General features: G+C 47.1%; 2 protein-coding genes across 2 annotated transcripts; both read left to right on the top strand.

The window, feature by feature from the left end:
• Positions 1 to 1530: 1530 nt before the first annotated feature.
• On the top strand, positions 1531 to 4089 carry LOC139833540 (uncharacterized). Its single transcript, XM_071823838.1, has 2 exons — positions 1531 to 3396; positions 3544 to 4089. Exons 1-2 carry the CDS (start codon positions 1531 to 1533, stop codon positions 4087 to 4089), a joined length of 2412 nt encoding a protein of 803 aa, XP_071679939.1.
• Positions 4090 to 14456: 10367 nt separating this feature from the next.
• On the top strand, positions 14457 to 16038 carry LOC127313588 (bisdemethoxycurcumin synthase-like). Its single transcript, XM_051344076.1, has 2 exons — positions 14457 to 14784; positions 14915 to 16038. Exons 1-2 carry the CDS (start codon positions 14469 to 14471, stop codon positions 15892 to 15894), a joined length of 1296 nt encoding a protein of 431 aa, XP_051200036.1. The 5' UTR covers positions 14457 to 14468; the 3' UTR covers positions 15895 to 16038.
• The last annotated feature ends 4274 nt before the right edge of the window (positions 16039 to 20312 follow it).

Below are 20312 nucleotides of genomic sequence, written 5' to 3'. Positions count from 1 at the left end.
TCGCCGGTGCACGGTTCAGGTCAATGGACGAAGGAGACGGCCCCGTGAACGACTCGCCCACCTCCGGTGACCCATCCCGTGACGGGTACGCGTACCGCGCCGACGGCGTCCCCAATTCGTGCGCGCCGGGCGTGTACCCAAATGGGGCTACCGGCAGGGATGTTGACCTTGGAGGAAGGGGCCGGGTTGAGGACGAGGACGAGCTCCCCCCCGAGGCCGTGCCGGCGGCAGGGAGGATCAAGTGCTGAGCGAGCGCTTGGTGGCCATAAAAGAGCATGGCATGCTCTTGCAAGACGTCCGCCTTGGCCTCCGTCTTGAGTTGGAGAAGCTGCTCCGCCGCCCGCTGCCGCTCCTCCGCGGCAGCGATATCCCTCTTCCTTTGGTCGAGCGCCCTGCGGCGGTCGGCCCTCTTCTTGCTCTCGATCTTCCTCTGCTCCGCGGTGAGGTCGGGCTTCGCCTTCTTGGTCGCCGGCCCGGGCTCCACGACCACCGGCCCGGCCAGTTGAGGAGCCTCCGCCAAGGGAGGACCGGCAACGGCCGCGACCTGTGCCTCGTCTCCGATGGTGGCGGTGGCGGCGGCAGTCGCTTCGTCGGCCATCTCTAGGTTTTGGGAGTGGAGTGGACTGGGTGTGTTTTGGGAGACAGACATGCGGGCCAGGGGCGGACAAGGGGAGGACGCGAGCGACCAGCATCCGGCGTCCGCGGCCACGCAAACTCGTCCCAGATTTGGGCCGGGTTTGGGTCGTCCCGGACGCCGCGGCCATCCGTTTTAGGGATGGGTCCGCGCGCTGGGCCGCGTTTTTGTCCGGCTCGACCCAAACGGACGCGCGGGCGCGGTTTGGGTCGCGCGGTTGGAGATGCCCTAACGTGCGTACACTGGATCCGGTGAGCTCGTCGTGTGCGCACCAGTCTGCTCGACGAGTTCCGTCGCGGCCGCCAGCTCCGCGAAGGCCAGGAGCCCAAGAGGCGGTGGTCACAAAGCACGACAGCCTCGCATCAGCCTCGCATCAGCGTTCGTTGGCTGTGGCGGCAGGCCCTGCCGCCTCCGGCTGTGGTGGCAGGCGACACATGTCATGTCAGCGGTCCAGCCATACACGAGGAGAAGTCCACTTCATCTGAAGACGGTGGTCCAGCTATACACGAGGAGAAGTCCACTTCGTCGGAAGACGGCGGTCCAGCACAGGCCCGGCCCAAGCGCGACAAGCGGGCCCCTTCCTGGCTGGCAGATGGCCATTGGGTCACGTGAACAGTAGTGTAGCTATATAAGGAGGATCGCTAGATCCCTGGAACCTTGTTGAGATTTATCCTGGTTGTAATTAAGCGGCGATGCTGTGGAGCACTGGCTGAAGGGGTGGTTGGTTGCAGCCAGCCTCCTAACAATTCCCTCGTTGAATTCCGAATCTCGCTACTACTCGAGAAGATCTAGATAGTTGTTCACAATTGGTAATCAGAGCCATACGATCTACGGATCTGGAGATTCCCTCCCACCCACACCACACCCGGTTCGCCGGCCGACGTAGAGCACAAGCCATGGAGAACCTCTCGCCGGAATCCAAGGCCTTGTACCAGCTCCTCCGATCGGAGACGAAGGAGGAGTACGAGATCCGTTTCGCCTCGTACAAGAAGGAATTGCTCGATGCGGTCAAGGTGTTCGTCGACGACACTACGGAGCAGATCACGGACGTCCGCACCACCATCGACGGCGTTCGCACGGCGGTGAGCACTGATTTTCAGGCGGCGAAGGAGTCCCTCGGCGCCGAGCTCGACGCCGTCAAGACCTCCCTCAGCTCCGAGATCGCCGGACTCGCGGCTGCTGTGGATCGAGCGATGCGCTGCGATCCAGGAGCCGTGGCGGGAAGGCCATCGTCGTCCGCATCCAAGGAGGTCGACGCTCGTACCGCCGGCCCTGAAGGGCGCCACTGGGATCCACAAAACCGGGGAACGAACTGTGCCCAGCACACGAATTCCCCGGAAGGAGGTACCAATTTCGACCGCAACTTTTTTCCCCAGCGCCAGTACAACATCTCGCGTTTTCCTGGCAGTGATTCTCATAATTTTGCTTCTGGTTTCCGTTTCGATCTGCCTCACTTCGATGGAGCCAACCCTAAACTGTGGCAACGGCGTTGTGAGGAACAATTTCGGAGGAACCTGACGGCATCCAACCTCTGGGTCACCCTTGCGGCTGATCAATTCATGGGCGCAGCAGCAACTTGGCTAGGGGCATTCTTACATCAGTATCCGCAACCCAGTTGGATGCAGTTCACAGAAGCAGTCCTGGCTCGATTCAGCAGAAACCAGCATCCGATACTCTCTAGGCGTTTGTTCCACATCAGGCAGGAAACCACTATCGAGGATTATGTATCTCGCTTCTCTGAGTTGATGGATCAGATCTCTGTATATGAGGGTAAGCCAGATCCAGTTCATTACACAACCAAGTTCATCGATGGTCTCCAGTCTTCAGTACGGGTTCTCGTGGCAATTCAGCAGCCGAAAACATTAGAAGTGGCTTATTCCTTGGCTCTTATGTATGAGGAATTGGGCGATGACAATCAGCAGCGAGTTCAGCCAATAGCTGCATCTGCTTCGAGAAGGTCCATCTCTGCACCACCACCTCCACCGCCACCACCATCCAAGTGGGTTTCGCGAACAGTGGAGGAGAAAAAGGTTGTCGACAGTCAGAAGCCTGCTAGTGTCGACAAATGGAACAGCCTCAGAGCCTACCGCCGCTCTAAGAATTTGTGTTTCACTTGTGGAGAGAAGTACAGTCGTGAACATCAGTGCAAGTCAGCTATCCAGTTACATGTGGTGCAGGAAATGATTGATTACATGCGATCATGCACAGATAGTGATGAAGATACTCTAGAAGCTGATCAAGAGCCTGTAAATCAGCAGGTGATGATGCTTTCTGTGGCAGCCGTTAGCCCAGAGGTTAGCGCGCCAAGAACTATGCAGTTAAAGGTATACATTCAGGGACACGATTTCCTGTTCCTTGTTGATTCTGGTAGTTCAGCTTGTTTCATCGATGAGGAGAAGGCCAAGCTTCTGACCGGCCTGCACCGTTTACCTATCCCAGTGTCAGTTAAGGTAGCGGGGGGTGCTGTGTTACAGAGTACCACTTATTTCCCTGATCTACAGTGGTCAGCTGATGGTGCCAAGTTCTCGGATACCTTTCGGGTGCTGCGTTTGGGTAGCTATGATGGTATCATAGGCTTGGATTGGCTGGGCAAGTACAGTCCTATGATGACTCATTGGGAGCAAGGATGGCTTGGCATTCAACATGAAGGGCAACAGGTCATCCTGCATGGTGAAGGGGAAATTCTGTCGACACATGCCTTGATTGAACTGCATCTCATCAGGGAAGCCCAAACAGATCAGCCAGTTGAGCTACCTCGTGAAGTACAGTCGGTCCTGGATCAAGATTTCGCTTTTTGATGCACCCATCTTGGCCTGCCACCGCGCCGCCTCTATGATCATCATATTCCATTGATTCCAGGGGCACGTCCTATCTCGGTTCGACCTTACCGCGTGGCACCTGAACTCAAGACAGAAATTGAGAGGCAAATCAAGGAGCTACTTGACCAAGGTGTTATCACACACAGCAACAGCGCTTTTGGTTCTCCCATCTTGTTGGTTAAAAAGGCAGACCATACTTGGCGCCTGGTGGTGGATTACCGTCACCTCAATGCACTGACGGTGAAGGGAAAGTATCCACTACCAATAATTGATGAGTTACTGGATGAGCTCGCCGGCGTGCATTGGTTTTCTAAGCTCGATCTCAGGGCTGGCTACCATCAGATTCGACTGGCGCCTGGTGAAGAGTATAAAACGGCTTTCCAATCGCACAATGGCCACTATGAGTTCAAGGTCATGGCGTTTGGGCTGACAGGCGCCCCAGCCACCTTCCAGCATGCCATGAACGCATCCCTTGCCCCTGTCCTCAGGAAGTTTGCCCTCGTCTTTTTTGACGATATATTGATCTACAGCGCTACCTATGAGGAGCACCTGCAACATCTATCAACAGTCCTGGGAATATTGAAGCGTGACCAGTGGCAAGTAAAGCGTTCCAAGTGCGCGTTTGCTCATCAGTGAGTTGCTTATCTGGGACATGTTATCTCTGGCGAAGGTGTAGCAACAGATGACACTAAAATTCAGACGATCAAAGAGTGGCCGACGCCTACAACACTCAAGGAACTAAGGGGGTTCCTAGGCCTAGCTGGGTATTACCGCAAATTTATCAAGCATTATGCTATCCTGAGTCAACCTTTAACCAATCTCCTGAAGAAGGGTGTGATGTTTATTTGGACAGAGGATACTGAAAGCCTTTCAAGTTCTGAAGTCTGCGCTTATGTCGGCACCAGTCTTGGCACTTCCCAACTTCTCGCTGCAGTTCACCATTGACACTGACGCCTGTGATGTGGGTATTGGAGCAGTACTCTCTCAGCAAGGTCATCCATTGGCTTATGTGAGCAGAGCATTGGGTCCACGGAATCGCACTCTCTCAGTGTATGAAAAGGAGTACCTGGCTATTCTCTTAGCAGTACAACAGTGGCGCTCCTATCTGCAAGTTGGTGAGTTTATTATCAGAACCGACCACAAAAGCTTGACTCACCTCACTGATCAGCGCTTGCACACCGAGTGGCAGCAGAAGGCTCTGACCAAGTTAATGGGGTTACAGTATAAGGTGCAGTACAAAAAAGGAATTCACAATGGTGCAGCTGATGCTTTGTCACGCAGACCAAATTCAAATTCCCAGCTGTTCTCTGTTACGACAATCCAGCCTAGTTGGTTGTCCAAGGTACAAGCCAGCTACAGCTCAGATACCACAGCTCAGAGAATTTTGCAGAAACTGGCGGTCGACCCCGAGTCGGATGAACATTATACCTTGAAGCACGGTATCCTGCGCCACAAGGGAAGAATTTGGGTGGGCAACGACTTGGTGCTCCAGCAACAGATTATCTCTGCCTTCCATGATAGTCCGCAAGGGGGTCACTCTGGGTTTCCAGTTACCTATCGTCGGCTCATTTCCCTCTTCAGTTGGCCAGCAATGAAAACTATGACTAAGGATTATGTCCGCTGTTGTCGCATCTGTCAGCAAGCAAAACCTGAACGGTTGCCACCTGCTGGTCTACTGCAACCGCTCCCTGTTCCATCTGCACCATGGGAGGTAGCTACTATGGATTTCATTGATGGCCTGCCCAAGTCCCGGGGCTACAACTGCATCTTGGTAGTCGTTGACAAGTTCAGTAAGTATGCACATTTTATTCCTCTCAGCCACCCTTACACAGCTAGCAAAGTTGCAGAGTTGTTTGTTGACAATATCTATCATCTGCATGGCATGCCCAAGTCCCTGGTATCTGATCGTGATCCCATTTTTACAAGCATTTTCTGGCAGTCCGTTTTCCGAGCAACTGGGACACAACTCAAAATGAGTACTGCTAATCATCCTGAGACTGATGGCCAGACGGAGCGAGTGAATCAGTCGCTGGAATGTTACCTGAGGTGCTTCATCAGTTCACAACCACATCACTGGAGCAAGTGGATTGCCTTGAGTGAGTTCTGGTATAATACAAATTGGCATTCCTCGCTTGGTAAAACTCCCTTCGAGCTGTTGTATGGGCGGCAGCCTCGTTACTTTGGCATTACAGCGACCGACAAGATAGCTTCCCAGGATGTGCAAGAATGGCTCCAGGAGCGTTCCCTGATCATTGCATCCGTGCGTCAGCACTTACTCCGGATGCAGCAGAGGATGAAAGCGCAGGCTGACAAGCATCGCACTGAGAGGACATTCGATGTGGGTGCTATGGTTTTCTTGCGACTCCAGCCCTATCTTCAGTCGTCGGTTGCTCGCCGCGCAAATCACAAGTTAGCATTCAAGTTCTTCGGTCCATTCCGTGTTCTGGAACGTGTAGGGCAAGTGGCGTACAAGTTGGAGCTGCCCAGTACGAGCAAGATCCACCCCGTCTTCCATGTGTCCCAGCTGAAGCAGTGCATTGGACCGGCGCAACAGGTATCTCCGGTCCTTCCTCCACCTGACGCTTTGTTTCGCATTCCGCCGACTCTGCGGCGCGTGCGCCAGAAGGGAGTTCGTACGGTCGCTCAAGCTCGCGTACAATGGAGCGGTGGCACTGAGGATCAAGCAACCTGGGAGGACATGGACGCTCTTCATCAGCAGTTCCCGTATGCACCTGCTTGGGGACAAGCAGGTTTTCAAGAGGAGGGGATTGTCAGCGGTCCAGCCATACACGAGGAGAAGTCCACTTCATCTGAAGACGGTGGTCCAGCTATACACGAGGAGAAGTCCACTTCGTCGGAAGACGGCGGTCCAGCACAGGCCCGGCCCAAGCGCGACAAGCGGGCCCCTTCCTGGCTGGCAGATGGCCATTGGGTCACGTGAACAGTAGTGTAGCTATATAAGGAGGATCGCTAGATCCCTGGAACCTTGTCGAGATTTATCCCGGTTGTAATTAAGCGGCGATGCCGTGGAGCACTGGCTGAAGGGGTGGTTGGTTGCAGCCAGCCTCCTAACAATTCCCTCGTTGAATTCCGAATCTCGCTACTACTCGAGAAGATCTAGATAGTTGTTCACATGTCACCTGGCACGCGTGCCGCCACGACGCAGGTGGTCCTTTTTGACAATAATTTTCGGAGGTGGTCCTTTTTGACAATTCACTCGCCCAGGTGGTCTCTTTTGACAAAAATTCCGGTTATTGCACGAGTTTAGCACGCAGATTGATTTCCGACTAATGAAATAAATAAGCTTTAAGTACTTTTCTGTAAAAACTCCAGCATGCAGCCACTGCTAGAGGGGCCCTACACCGTCACGGCAGCCAATACGTAGCAGTAGAGTATGTAGTGACCGTACGTGACACAGTTGTGCGCCTTCGGTGACCGTAAATCTTACTTCTCTGAATACAGGGACCAAACCGAAGTATACAGACAAGTTCAGTGATTTACCATGTAATTTACTCTATTCAGAAACTGAATTGCCTAACTGCAGCTAAAGAACGCTGCAAGTGTTGCGTACCATTGCGCAGACGAAACACTGTCGCATGAAATCCTTTCCTAATCGGGGCGCTTCTTCTCTTATGGACCAGTTAGTATATCGTCCATTGATGTAAGCAGCAGCATCTATCTCTTAAACAAACAGAAGGGCAGGGACAGATGGGGCGGAACTCGCCGGTGACCAGGGACGTGCCGGCGAGGAATCGATCATTGCGGAGCTCGCGAGCGACCATGGAGGTGCTAGGGCGGAGCGCACCGATCTAGAAGAGATGGGGCGGGGCGGCGATCAGGGGCAGCAGCCGGGCTGCCGGGTGGGACCTGCTGGTGAGCGGGCGCATGAGCACCGGAGAAGAGGTACCGCGCCAGATCCGCGTAAGACATGCGATCTTTTAGGGCGGCGGCGACCTAGGTGGAGGCGGTGGTGGGGTTGGACGATCTTCACGAGGGAGAGTCGGGTGAGATGAGATAGAGCTAGCGGCAGCTGCGCCCCGCGATGGCCTTGAACGCGTGCAAGCCGTCGAAAAGTCAGATTCAGTCATCGGAGGGCTCGATTAACTGGCTGCAGTCGTCAATCGTGAGGTGATGAGTATGAATCGGCGGCGCTGACTTGTGGCGCAATGGGGAAATAGGAGGTTTCGGTTCAGGGAGGAGGAAGAAAAACAGACGAACGAACCGGTACCGTGGCATTTACCCGTATTATGCGTTTTGGTGGGAGGGCAAAACGGTCCTAAAAAAAAGCGTTGACGAAAATTTTGGCAGAAACCTTAGCTTCTTTATTATTAGGTATAGATATAGACTAGACACAAACAAAAAGAAGTAATCCTACACACTAAAAGGAGACTAGATACAAACTAAAGTGAATGAATCTATAAAATACTCCCTTCTTTCCAAATTAGAATGCCTATAGTTTTTAATAAAATTCAAACCTTTTTAAGTTTGAGCAACTATATACAAAAAATATCAACATCTACGGTTTTAAATGCATATAATACAAAAATATATTTCATGATGGTTCTAAAAATATTAATAGTGGATTATAAATGTTGACACTTTTTCTATATAGGTTCTCGGACTTTGAGAAGTTTGAATTTACCTAAATATTACAGGCATCCTATTTTGGGATAGAGGACATAGCTATAACGTGTTGTAAAAGTGCAGGGATGGAGAACAATCCAAACTGAACACCGTTAGATTCATCATGAAATATATTTTCATATGATATCTACATAATATCGTGGTTCTAATTTTTTTATAAAAGTTTGGTCAAATTTTACTTAGCTTGACTTTAACAAAAATTATAGGCCTTATTCTACAAACTGAGGTAGTAGGAAAGGGACATGTTCGATGGTACCAATAAGAGGAGAAAAGGTGGTTGACATCAAGGTCTACATGGCTAGCCCACGTGCGGATTCGTTGGACACGGAGAGAGGGCCTTGGAGAGACGGCGTGGAGTGGCTAGCCCGGATGCAAGGGTGCTAATGCATCGATCATGCATGATAAAACTCATTTTGCATGACCATCTGAGCCCATATCAGGATCTTGGCATCGATCATGCAAGACCATAATTGATCACATCTAGCATGAAATAAATAAGTAGATGCATGCGTAATTTTCACTAGAAAATGAAGTGTATGTTAGTTTCCTCAAACTACATAAAAGAGTGTGCAATATGTTGGCATCTGATCGGGTGCCCCATTTGATCATGGTGTTTACTTAGAATTTATAAAACATTGGTCGAAGGAATACAAAGTGAGTTGGAATTTGATCTCATTTTACTCAAACCGGAGAATAGATATACAAATTAGTAAAGATATAAAGATACATTGGAGTTATTGGATTCATTAGATGGATATCATTACATGGATATGAGAGATATTTTACTCTAGTGAATTAGAATCCACTACACTCTAGTTAGTTTATATAATATAGCGTGAGTTTATCATGTCAAGCACATAATTGTTACAAGTATAGAATGTAGAGGTTTAGTATATCTAGCAAACGAATTCATGACAAGACACCCCTATCCTCATGCATATACCTAGCCTCAAGTATTTCATTGAAACCAGCAAGGTATAAGTATATGTTTTTGCCTCATGAATAATCCAAACTTATACCACTGTAAATTTTAGATTTTAAACCCTATTATATCAAGATTTAAAGTACAAAAATAGTAACATATGCTATTATATCAAGATTTAAAGTACAAAAATAGTAACATATGCTATTATATCAAGATTTAAAGTATAACCACCACACGATAATTCAAAATAATAAGACAAGGTAATATACAAGATGATATAGCAGGATAACTTAATAAGATAATATAGAAACATAATAGGAACATATAATATTTTTAATAACAAGGTATTTAAACGAGATTCAATATTCCAAAAATATTGTAAACAAGAAGACAAGGTGTCGATGCATGTCCTTTTGGTGTTTGGGTGCTAACCAAACTGAACTCCATATTGAAGTTGAAGATTGCATCTAAAACAATTATTTTTAGGTGTCAAAATCCATTCCCAACCTATTAAATAAACACTAAAGCAAAGAAAATCATTTTAGTTTTGAACCAGTGGTATTGGAAAGAGCTTTTCAAAAGGAATCCAATGCAAAAAAGAATCAAATCATTTGAGTAATTATTTTAGAAAATAGAGCAGTTCAAAGTTAGGGTTTAAAATCTTAAAATAGGGGGTGCATCCACGATCATGCCCATTAGATCACAGGGAATCAACGATCCGCGTGACAACGGCCACGACCAATCAGGGCGCAACAACCAAGATGAGCACAAGTTTGAGCTTCCGTGAGAGTTTGAGCCAAGAGATAGGGCAAAACTAAGCATAAGTTTATATCCTTGGAAAATTTTGTACAAGTAAGGTGCCAACAGCACTAAAATAGAAAATAGACTAAGACATTCAATTTTTTGGGACTTAAAAAATAGAAAATGTTTGTTTTATACAAACAAAACGATCTTGACCTACATGAAATTATTTGATATTGAAAGATACACGTATGTGCTAAATATTTCCTCATTTAGACAAACTATGCTTTGGGATGCTGATTTTGGGAAGGGGGACTGAGTCTAATGTCATGTATCTTCATAGTTACAAGCTCATTTTGAGGAGTGGTTTGGGAAAAGCTTCATTACCCTATGTTTCATATTTTTCCTAGGTGGTAGGTCATATAACTAGACTCCATGCGAAGGTGCCACCATATTTGTTTTTAACTAGTTGTGCCTAAATTGACTCCACACTAACCGTAAACCCTGGAAAATCGGTAGAATTTCCGTAAGATACTTGGAATACCTACAAATATTTTTTTTATCTTGGTCTACATAAAAGTGCTTGCAACTGAAATATACACAAGTGTGCCAAATTTTGGCTCATTTTGACAAAGTTTGCTATGTTTTGTAAGCCACAAACCCCATGTTGGCCACCCCTTGAGGTTAAAACTTAGTATAGATAACTAACCAGGGATAGTACTGAGCAATATAACCGTTAGCGTGTGGACTTGTGATGTACGTCTGCTCGCGGTGCACTATGCAGCATGCATGTACATCCACGAGAGCACGAAACGTCAGCAATATTATATGAATATATGTAGCCCCTCTCTCTCTCTCTCTCCACCTCCTCAGTACCAATCTTCCAAGGGAAAACCCTTGCCCAGATAAAAAAAAGGAGTAACCCTCGCTCAGTCTCATTTGCCCACGCAACCGCTCCCAACCACCAACGTTGGAGAAGGAGAACGCGGTGGCCATTGCCGCCTCCGAAGTTGTTGGTGTAGCCGATGGTGTGGGCCAATTGGACTCCCCCGTCATCGCAGCCGTTGGAGTCCAGGACCCCGTCCCTGTTGCCGATGGAGTCCAGGCCCTTGCCGGCCCCTCAAGATTTCACTTGCTGGAGTTGTGTTTTGTTTGTTGCCAATGTGATGTATAATGATAGTTATTTTACAGCTTCATCATCTGTTGGAGATGTTCTAACATCAACCAGCTGTCATGTCACTTTCACATGCATGGTTGCATAAGCATGGATGGTCTTAGCCACTCTGGTCATTGCTGCCAAGAAATCTCAAACGTAACAATTTTTCTGTTATTTGATATTTCTATAAACGCAAACCGTATTTGCCACATTTTTTCATGAGTTGTTGCGAAAACTATTGTAACATTTTGAACTTGTCAATGTAGCAAAAAACAATAATGTATGAAATAAATGTTCATGTTTTGCAACAAAACATTAGCAAAAGTCTATCACCTTTGCAACAAAACAAAACATGGCATCCAATATATCTTCTCAAAGCACACAACATTGATGAAACCTTGTTTATACCACTGGAGAAATACCTTTGTAACATGCAACTAGAAATCATTGAAGCATTTTAGAAATAGTTGCTTGTACCATTTAAAAACACCCTTTACACCGTTGAGTAATCCCAAACAAAACTAACCTCCACCATAAGAGAGCTCGCCGTCCACGAGTTCCCAACAATCGATCCTCCTTGCCAGAGCTTGGTCGTTGCCCGAGTCGACAATTCTTGACCCATCCCGCTCGTCCTGAATCATCCTCGTGCTCGGTGCACAGAGGGGGCCTCATGATTTGAGCTCCCTTGCCGAACTCCATGTTGTCGGGCGCACAACAAGAGGGTTGCGCAGCGGCGACCACTTAGTAGTGGAGGCCCCAAGTAGGAGTAGCAGGCGGGCAAAGAGGAGCGGACATGCATTGTCGCCTGAGCGACACGAGGAGCTGCTTCCTTGGTGCCGGTGCGTGCACTAGCGAAACGGGTCAACTCACAATTCGAGGAGCACGCTTATGATAATTTTCCAAAAAAATAAAGCTTTGTTTACAACTAGTGTATTTGTGGAATTATCCGAGTCGAACCCCCGGATCCCTGTTATTTCTAAAAGCATGTTTGGTTCTAGTGTACTAGGTCAGTTTTATCTCTAGCTTATCTCTACATTTTCCCCAAATCATTACATATTTTCTTCGTTGGCCAATATACTATCCTTAACTGGCGGAGTACGGATTAGGATCATATATGAAGATTTGAGAGTATTGAGTGGAGGTATGAGTTTCAGCGAGTACGTTAGGATTATCCCCACTAATTTTTACAAAACTTTTATTGCCAAACAATGTCTAAAGCAGAATTTTAGAACCCCCACCTCCCTGATTCCTCTAGCTGCTAGTGTTTTGTTTTTACTCTCTTCATTCGAACCCATAATGGAATCTCGCATGTATCTGGAGATTTTTTGTGTGTGTTTATTCACTCGTTACCGTTTATCTGTGGAGTATTTAGTGGTTTCGACGGAATCAATAGTTGGTGGCGCGCAAAGAATCTTTTCGTTTAGTTGGCTCTCCACAGTATCGGACAGTTTCATCGGGAGCTTCGAACAGCTTTTGTTGGACAGTGCAGATGATCCACTGTTCATAATCCCAGGATGGTGCTGTTACCGATTATTGGCACCATTCGTTATATTCCCAAGACCTACCTCCAAATGTCTTCGGTTAGTGCGGTGGTCACGTGGCGCTGCCTGTCGTCATGCAAAGGTTCAGTACTATCCTTTACCCTATTTAATCCAAAAAATGAACTAACTTAAGGATATTATGAATAAATTAAAGTTAATTTATATTTTGAAATAAAGAGGGTAGAAGATACTCTAATAACGAACCACTTATTCTCAAAACAAAAGAAAATAACGAACCACTTGCATCACTATCGCCACTACTGTTCCCCACCGGAACTGCGGCCGCCACCATCAGTTGGCGCAGAGTTGACATATAATATCTCCCTAGTAGTTGCTGGGAAGTGAAATTATCCCCATTTTTAGACTTTAGATCGTTTCGTCTGGTTACGAGTTTGTGCTTAAACCTAACCCTCCGTGCCACCCCCTAGGGCGACATCGGGGGCGACTGCACGCGCCGCCAGAGCCCCTCGCCGCTACTACTCCCCATGCCGCCGCCGCCTCCGCCGGCCCTTGACGCGGCAGCGGTGGGCCCTGCCACCGAAGGTGGTTTGGGGGCGGAGCTCGCCGGGGAAGGCCGCCATGGCTGCTAGGGCGGGTGTGGCCGGCTCATCTTCGTGCAACAACCAGGGCAGTGCCCTTGGTTGGGGTGGTGGCGGAGATCCTCGCCCAGCGGCACCATGGCCGGCGGTGAAGAAGCAGGGTCGGCGGGTGGAGGCCGTAACCTCAGATCTCGATCTGGGTACCCCTGCCACCGCCCCGATCCTCTTCGCTGCGTGGTTGGGCCGGATCCGGTGGGGGATCGACCCTGCTCGGCCGTCTCCTTTCCTAGTGCTGGTCTAGCCTCAGGGTTGATGGTAGGGTTTGGTGTGGCTGCTTGCAGGTTTCCAGCGGGTGGTGTGGGGGTTGCTCGCAAGGCTTGAATAAAGGTGGTGGTCCTAGGGTTCTTATTTTGCGGAGATGAAGACCTTCCGAATGCCGATCCTTCTTCATCTAGTCGGAGTGATGAGTTCCGGAACGCGCCATCGGCGAATGGAACAGTGCATCTTTTGCCTGGAGTTTGCTGGATTGGGTGGTATTCGATCGCACACACCCATATTTTTATTCTGATCGTTTGCTTATGGAGGGAGCGGCGCAAAGCTCTGTTCTGTGTTGCCACCAGATTACACTCTAATCATGGTGAAAATCAGAGGCGGGGAATATCATGAAGGCCAAATTGGAGGAATAGCAATGGAGGTTTAAGTCTATGTGATGTTGAGACTCTTGCTTTGTGTTCTGGTTCTCTCAGCAGCAGTATGCAAGTGGGGGCGGCAACACATGTGAGTTCAGAGTCTTACCTTTCAGGGTGAAAATCCAAGACCTGGCCTTAATTGGTTGTGTCTGACAATGACCTTGTTGAAGCCATTGTTTTGAGAGCGATGACTATTTTTAAGGTGAAAATCTAAGATCTTTGATCCGGCAACAATGGCGCTTGTGCACTGTTTCCCTTCTTGGAGGCGTCACTTTTGGAGAGTCTGGAGTTTAGGTGTTGTCTTGGTGGTGGATATATTATTGCTGCTAGGGCTGGAACACCGTAGCGGGACCTTTTTTCTTAGTTTTATTTTTACTTTTTAGCTGGGTGCATCTGCATTACCATTAGGGTAGTGCGTAGTTGCAGAGGCTAGGTGTAATTAATATCTTTTTTATATTAATATATTTTATTTATCTAAAAAAACTGCTTCTTTAGCTAGAAGCGTCTTATTTCTACTAGTACTCCCTCAGTCACATTAAAATTATTTTAGATTTATCAAAATTTAACGAGTATTATCTATTGGTTTGGAATATTTGGTGAGACGCAAAGAATCTTTTCGTTGAGTTGGGCTGCTCCACTGTATCGGACCGTTTCATTGGGAGCTTGGAGCAGCCTTTGTGCGACAGTGCAGATGATGGGCTAGCTGTTTATAATCCCAGGATGCTGTTTTACGGATTATTGGCCACCTTTCCTGATTTTCCTCCCAAGTCCTACCTCCAAATGTCTCCGGTTAGTGCGGCGGTCACATGGCCACTTCCGTCCCGGGCCGGCACTGCGGCCGCCATCAGTTTGCGCAGCCATGGTACTACCTGCAGCAGAACCGCGAGAGCTTACTGCTCGGCAGCCGCGTCAAGGCTGCCAGCTGACGCCCGTGAAATCAGGCAGGCGCAGCGCTCGGACGGCCCGGCGACGGTCCTCGCCATCGGCAAAGAAAACCCAGTGAACTGCATACCGCAGGACGAGTACGTGGACTGGTACTTCCGGGTCACCAACTGCGAGCACCTCACCAAGCTCAAAGCCAAGATGAAGAGAATCAGTAAGCACGAAAAACACTTTTGCAAGTTTGCAACGGATCCTTCCTTCCTCCGTGTATAGTCAGTCGATTTGTTCTTCTCCTACCAGCAGATTACTAGCTCGTTTCTTTCTTTCTATACAACTCATGTCAGGTCGCAACACGGGGATCCAGAACCGCTACTTTCACCACGACGAGCAGATGCTACGGGATCACCCCGAGTTCCTCGACGACAGGCTACCCTCCATCGACGTCCGTCAGGAGATCCTAGCAGCCGCTGTCCCGGAGCTCGCTGCTGCCGCGGCTGCCAAGGCTATCGCCGAGTGGGGCCGCCCGGCCGCCGATATCACCCACCTGGTCGTCAGCACCTACTCCGGCGCCCACGTGCCTGGGGTCGACCTTCGCGTGGCCTCGCTGCTCGGTCTCCGCCCCAACGTCCAGCGCACCATGCTCTACCTCAAAGCCTGCTCCGCCGGCTCCGCAGCGCTCCGCCTGACCAAGGACATGGCCGAGAACAACCGCGGCGCGCGCGTCCTCGTGGTCTGCGCCGACCTGTCTCTCATCTTCTTCCGCGGGCCTGACGAGGCCCGCCTCGATACGGTCGTCGCCCATACCCTCTTCGGTGACGGTGCAGGCGCCATTATCGTCGGCGCCGACCCCGATACCACTACGGAGAGCCCTATCTTCGAGATGGTGTCCTCCTCGCAGGCCACGGTGCCGGGGACTCAACACGTCGTCAGTGGGCACATCGGCAAAGCTGGCCTACATTATAGCCTCTCAAGCGAGCTGCCATTTTTGGTGGCCAGTAATATTGAGCAGTGCCTCCTCGACATCTTCCAGCCTCTCGGTCATGTAATAAGCGGTGGGTGGAACAGCCTGTTCATGGCGGTGCACCCCGGTGGCCGCGCGATCTTGGACAGCGTCGAGGCGGCACTCGAGCTAGAGCCTGAGAAGCTGGCAGCTAGTCGCCGGGTGCTTAGGGACTACGGGAATATGGCTGGAGTCTCGGTTATCTTTGTTCTTGATGAGATTCGGCGGCGCAGTCATGGTGAAGAATGGGGGGTATTAGTTGGGTTTGGACCGGGGATCACCGTCGAGACGATGGTGCTGCGTGCATGCAACCGGAAACACTGAACCCAAGGTTAGCACGCCAGCTTCAAACCCCGTGTGCCTTGCAAGAGCTTTTGGTACTAGCAAGCTTCAAGCACTAGCTGTAGTCAATGTACCATGAATTGATATACTATGCGACTGATTTTCAAATGACTGTCGTCGTGACAAGGATCGATCCAGTCACTCACAACAATGGGAGACTACCGCATCGGCGACGGTACTGTACTACTGTGACCTGTCGCCAGTATCATGTCATTGACATGGAAACCTAATCTCAAGTGGAGGTAAACCCATGTCCGCTATGGTACTCATCTCTATCCAAAGAACGGAGGCGGGTGATTTTTGTGTTAAGCTCTTCGTCGAATAAAAATCTGATGGTATTGACTGGATCCTCGTGGGCATGCATGGGACAGCCCGGGAGGCACACTCAAACCAAATTTTCTTGCCGAGGTAGTAAAAATATGTGAATCTGAAACATTACCAATGCCAATAGGCGGTGAGCCGGTGACTTCAACACTATAAGAAGGCAAGAAGAGAAAAATAATAACAACTTCAATGCTCGATCCCACATGGGTCGTTTGGAAAAAAAAAACTTCAATGCTCGATGGCCTTTTCTTTTTAATGCTATCATTGGGAACTTGATCTAAGAAAGACCATTCTCTGTGGTAGACAATTCACGTGGCCAAGTAGATGTGAAATCCCTACCTATGAAAAGTTGAATCGTGTTCTGACCAACATAGAATGGGAACAAAAATTCCCGCTTGTAACGGTGTGTGCCTTGACCCGCACCGGGTCATATCATACACCATTAATTATAGATTTAGGTGAACCAGCCCATCTTGATAATAAAAATTGTTTTTCGTTTGAACTATCTTGTATGCGCCAAGATGGACTTTACGAGATGGTTCGGGATGAATGGAATGCCGTTCACACAAAAAACTCTCCAATTGAAAGGTGGCAGAATAAGATCACATGCCCAGGGTGAGGGAAAATTTTGAGTGGTGTTTATAAGAAAGAGACAGAAAGGCTTCTCCTTATCATAGATGAACTTGATATAAAAACTGAACTTACTATCTGAGAGGGCTAAAAAAAGAGGTGGATATAAGTTTAGCTAGCCTAAGCTTAGACCTGATGAAGAGACCAAGTGGGATCAATACGCATCGAGATAAGGGATCTTTTAGCTTTAACAAGGTGAGGGAACAATTGTACATCAAGAGAACCTCAAGGTTTTCATAGCTGAACTTTATAGGAATCTTTTTGGTGCACTGGTGCCAAAATATTCGATATGAGAGAAGAAGTCACTCATGATATTTCTCGACTCAATGAGGAGAGAGTTATTCCCACATCAACTTTTAGAGAAGTGGAGGTTTTTGAAGCAATTTCTCAAATGGAACATGATAAATGGTTTTCCACCTTAGTTTTACCAAAAGTTTACGGATGTTAAAAATATATGATGTCTGGTACCTTCGATTCCGGATTATGAATTCGGTATAGTAGCATTTTCCCTAGTAGATCTAGGTTTATCGAACCTTGAGAAACGCTTCCTAATGTTTAAGAAACATCTACAATATTTGTTAATTAATTTTATCTTACGTTTACCGGATCTTTCCAATTTACTATGGATCTAGAGTTGTAATGATGGATGGAGACAGGCGGCTATGCATTCATATGGGATAAAGATAAACTTAAGCACATGCATCTGTAGATGATCTAATAAGATAAGATTTGTGGACAACACATCCCTAAATACTATAACCCCTGCGAGCCACATTCATAGCATATAGTCTCATGGTCCAACCCTTAATTCACGAAGCAATGGGCTATCGACGATTATTAAAATGATTATTAAGTAAAATACAGACAAAAAGCATTACGATTAGTGATGTTACTGTATCTCCTAAGTGATCACTAAACGCATAATGTACTTCCTTTGTTGTCACTGGGTTTTACGCGTAGATGTCGTTTATCACTTATCTCACCACAAACCTTGATCAATCCTCGGGGTCTTGGTTACTTGACAAGTCCTCAGATTGAGGTAAGATACAATCATACAAAGTACAAATCCTCTATTGAAATTACCACAAAATATTCCCATGTATTAGATGCACATAATTGATGCGAGGCTAATCCTCAATCCGCAGCCCGTCAAGACTACTCACTCATAATAAAAAGATCAATGAACTAAAAAAATTGTAGACTTACTTAGATTGATACCAAATATTCTTACAAGGTTGCCAATTGTGAGAAGATGCCAATTACAAGCTATAGCTATGACTATGAGATGGAGATGGAGATAGAGACGATGAACAATGGTGGAGGTGAAGCGGTGGATGTTCCTAGGTGATTCTGATGCAATCTGAGAATGGAGGCTATTTGTAAGGCGGCTAGAGTCTCGAAGTATATAGGCGCCTTCAAGAAAGTTGATTGGTTTGACCTGGCGAAGGCGGCGCCGAGTGGTCCGGTCGGGACCTGCTCGTACATATGCCCGTTAAGACTACTGGAATCAACTCTTCGGCCTTGGTTGACTTGTGAGTATTGGCCACTCTTGATTCTTCCCTTTTAGCTCAAGATTTCACCATAAAAACCTGCTTTCCTATATTACAAAAGGATTTTCCTACATCTGTGCAATAATTAGTCATTAGTAGCAAGGATAGAGAGATATTTCATCAATTGCTTGACTTAATATACGATTTAAAAGCGGAGAAAGATGGTTGTTTTCACAACCATCAATGGCTCTATTTATGCAGTTGCAAGATAGGCATCTGCCATTGTATTAAACTTCGGCATCATAACACTATTATATAAGAACGAGGATGCGAGTAGAATTGACCAGTATAGGCCCATTTGTTTACTCAATCTTAGTTTGAAAGTTTTTACTAAATTTGAAACTAATGGAGCAACTAAGATTGTGCATAAGGTTGTTCGTCCTACTCAAACGGCTTTCATATCGGGGAGAAATATCCTAGAGGGGGTAGTGATTATCCAAGAGACTATCCATGAAATTCATAGAAAGAAAATGGATGAGTCCTTTCTAAGATTAATTTTGAAAAGGCTTATGATCAAGTTAAGAGATCCTTCTTGCAGTAAGCCTTGCGAATGAAAGGTTTCCTACGTAGTGGTGTGAATGGATAGCTAGGTTTGTTCGGGGTGGGAGTGTAGGTATTTTGATTCAATGATGACATCGGGCATTGTCTCTGATTTTGTTTTAATATCGTTGCTAATATGTTGGACATTATTATTGCAAGAGCAAAGGAGAATGGTGAGATTGGAGGTTTCGTGCCTCACTTAGTTGATGGTGGAATCTCTGTTTTGAAATATGTGGATGATACCATCTTGTTTATATATGGATCATGATTTAGCAAAGGCCGTAAAAATGAAGTTGATTTTGAGTTTTTTGAGCAACTATCTGGTTTGAAAATTAATTTTCATAAGAGTGATTTTTTGGGTAAATCAAAGGAGGTCAAGAATGACTACAAAAAAAATCTTTCGTCATGTGAATTAGATAATTTACCTTTTAAATATTTATATTACTCTTCATTATACACAACTGCTTAATAAAAAATGGAAGCCGGTGGAGGATCGTTTTGAACGAAAACTAGCATCTTGGCTCAGCAAATTGCTCTTATATAGAGACATACTTGTCTTAATAAATTATTTCTAACTAACCTACCGATGTTCCTTTTGTCATTGTTTGAGATACCCAAAGGGGAGTGGAAAAGATTGGACTTCAACAGACCACGTTTCTTTTGCCAAAGCTGGCCAGAGAGACACGTAGACCCAAGCCGGGTGTGTGGGCAAGCCTGCAGGACATGATATCTTCTTCTTTCAGGAAGAGGGATGCGTCCTCCTAGCCCTCCCAATGAGCGAGGAGGATACTCGGACATCTTGGCTTGATGCGGTGCGTCCCGCCGGGTGGCACCCCGTGATGACTGCAAGTGCATCGGTTTATTGTAGGCTACAATTTGTAGCTAGTTTTAAAAGTAAGAGTATTTGGTTAAGGTCTTTAATTATGTCCCTCGTCACTATCTATCAAAATATACTTGTAAGCTACCCTTGATCCTAAGTAAGAGTGTTTTAAAGTGAGTTGATTTCTGTGTAAAGTAATACTGAAAAGCAAAGTAAACAGAAATACAATCGCAATCTAAATAGTAATGAAACTGCACTAAGGCGAAATGGTCTTGGGGAATGTAGGATCCACCTCTAGCATTGGTATTAGTTATGATTAGGATAAATATATGCATTTCTTCATAACATGTGTGGGAAGAGTACCATAAAAATATGATAACAGACAAGCCATGTTATATTTCATCCTAAATAACCATTGTAATGATTGTAAGAAAGCTACTATGATCCCTCACAATTAAGGGTTTTCCCATGGATATTGATATGAGCTACTACCATTCCTCGAAATTAAGGGTTTTTCCATGGATATTGATACTAGT

Source organism: Lolium perenne, chromosome 7, assembly GCF_019359855.2.
Source record: "Lolium perenne isolate Kyuss_39 chromosome 7, Kyuss_2.0, whole genome shotgun sequence".
NCBI lineage: Eukaryota > Viridiplantae > Streptophyta > Magnoliopsida > Poales > Poaceae > Lolium > Lolium perenne.
Note: the sequence above shows the minus strand (reverse complement) of the source record. Positions and strands in the feature narration are given on the sequence as shown.

Excerpts from the sequence above, each read along its gene's own strand:
- LOC127313588 (XM_051344076.1), top strand. The coding sequence starts at position 14,469 with ATGTCTCCGGTTAGTGCGGCGGTCACATGGCCACTTCCGTCCCGGGCC. Across the intron at positions 14,785-14,914 it reads AGCCAAGATGAAGAGAATCA|GTCGCAACACGGGGATCCAG; the intron begins GTAAGCACGAAA and ends AACTCATGTCAG.
- LOC139833540 (XM_071823838.1), top strand. The coding sequence starts at position 1,531 with ATGGAGAACCTCTCGCCGGAATCCAAGGCCTTGTACCAGCTCCTCCGA. Across the intron at positions 3,397-3,543 it reads CAGTTGAGCTACCTCGTGAA|ACAGAAATTGAGAGGCAAAT; the intron begins GTACAGTCGGTC and ends CCTGAACTCAAG.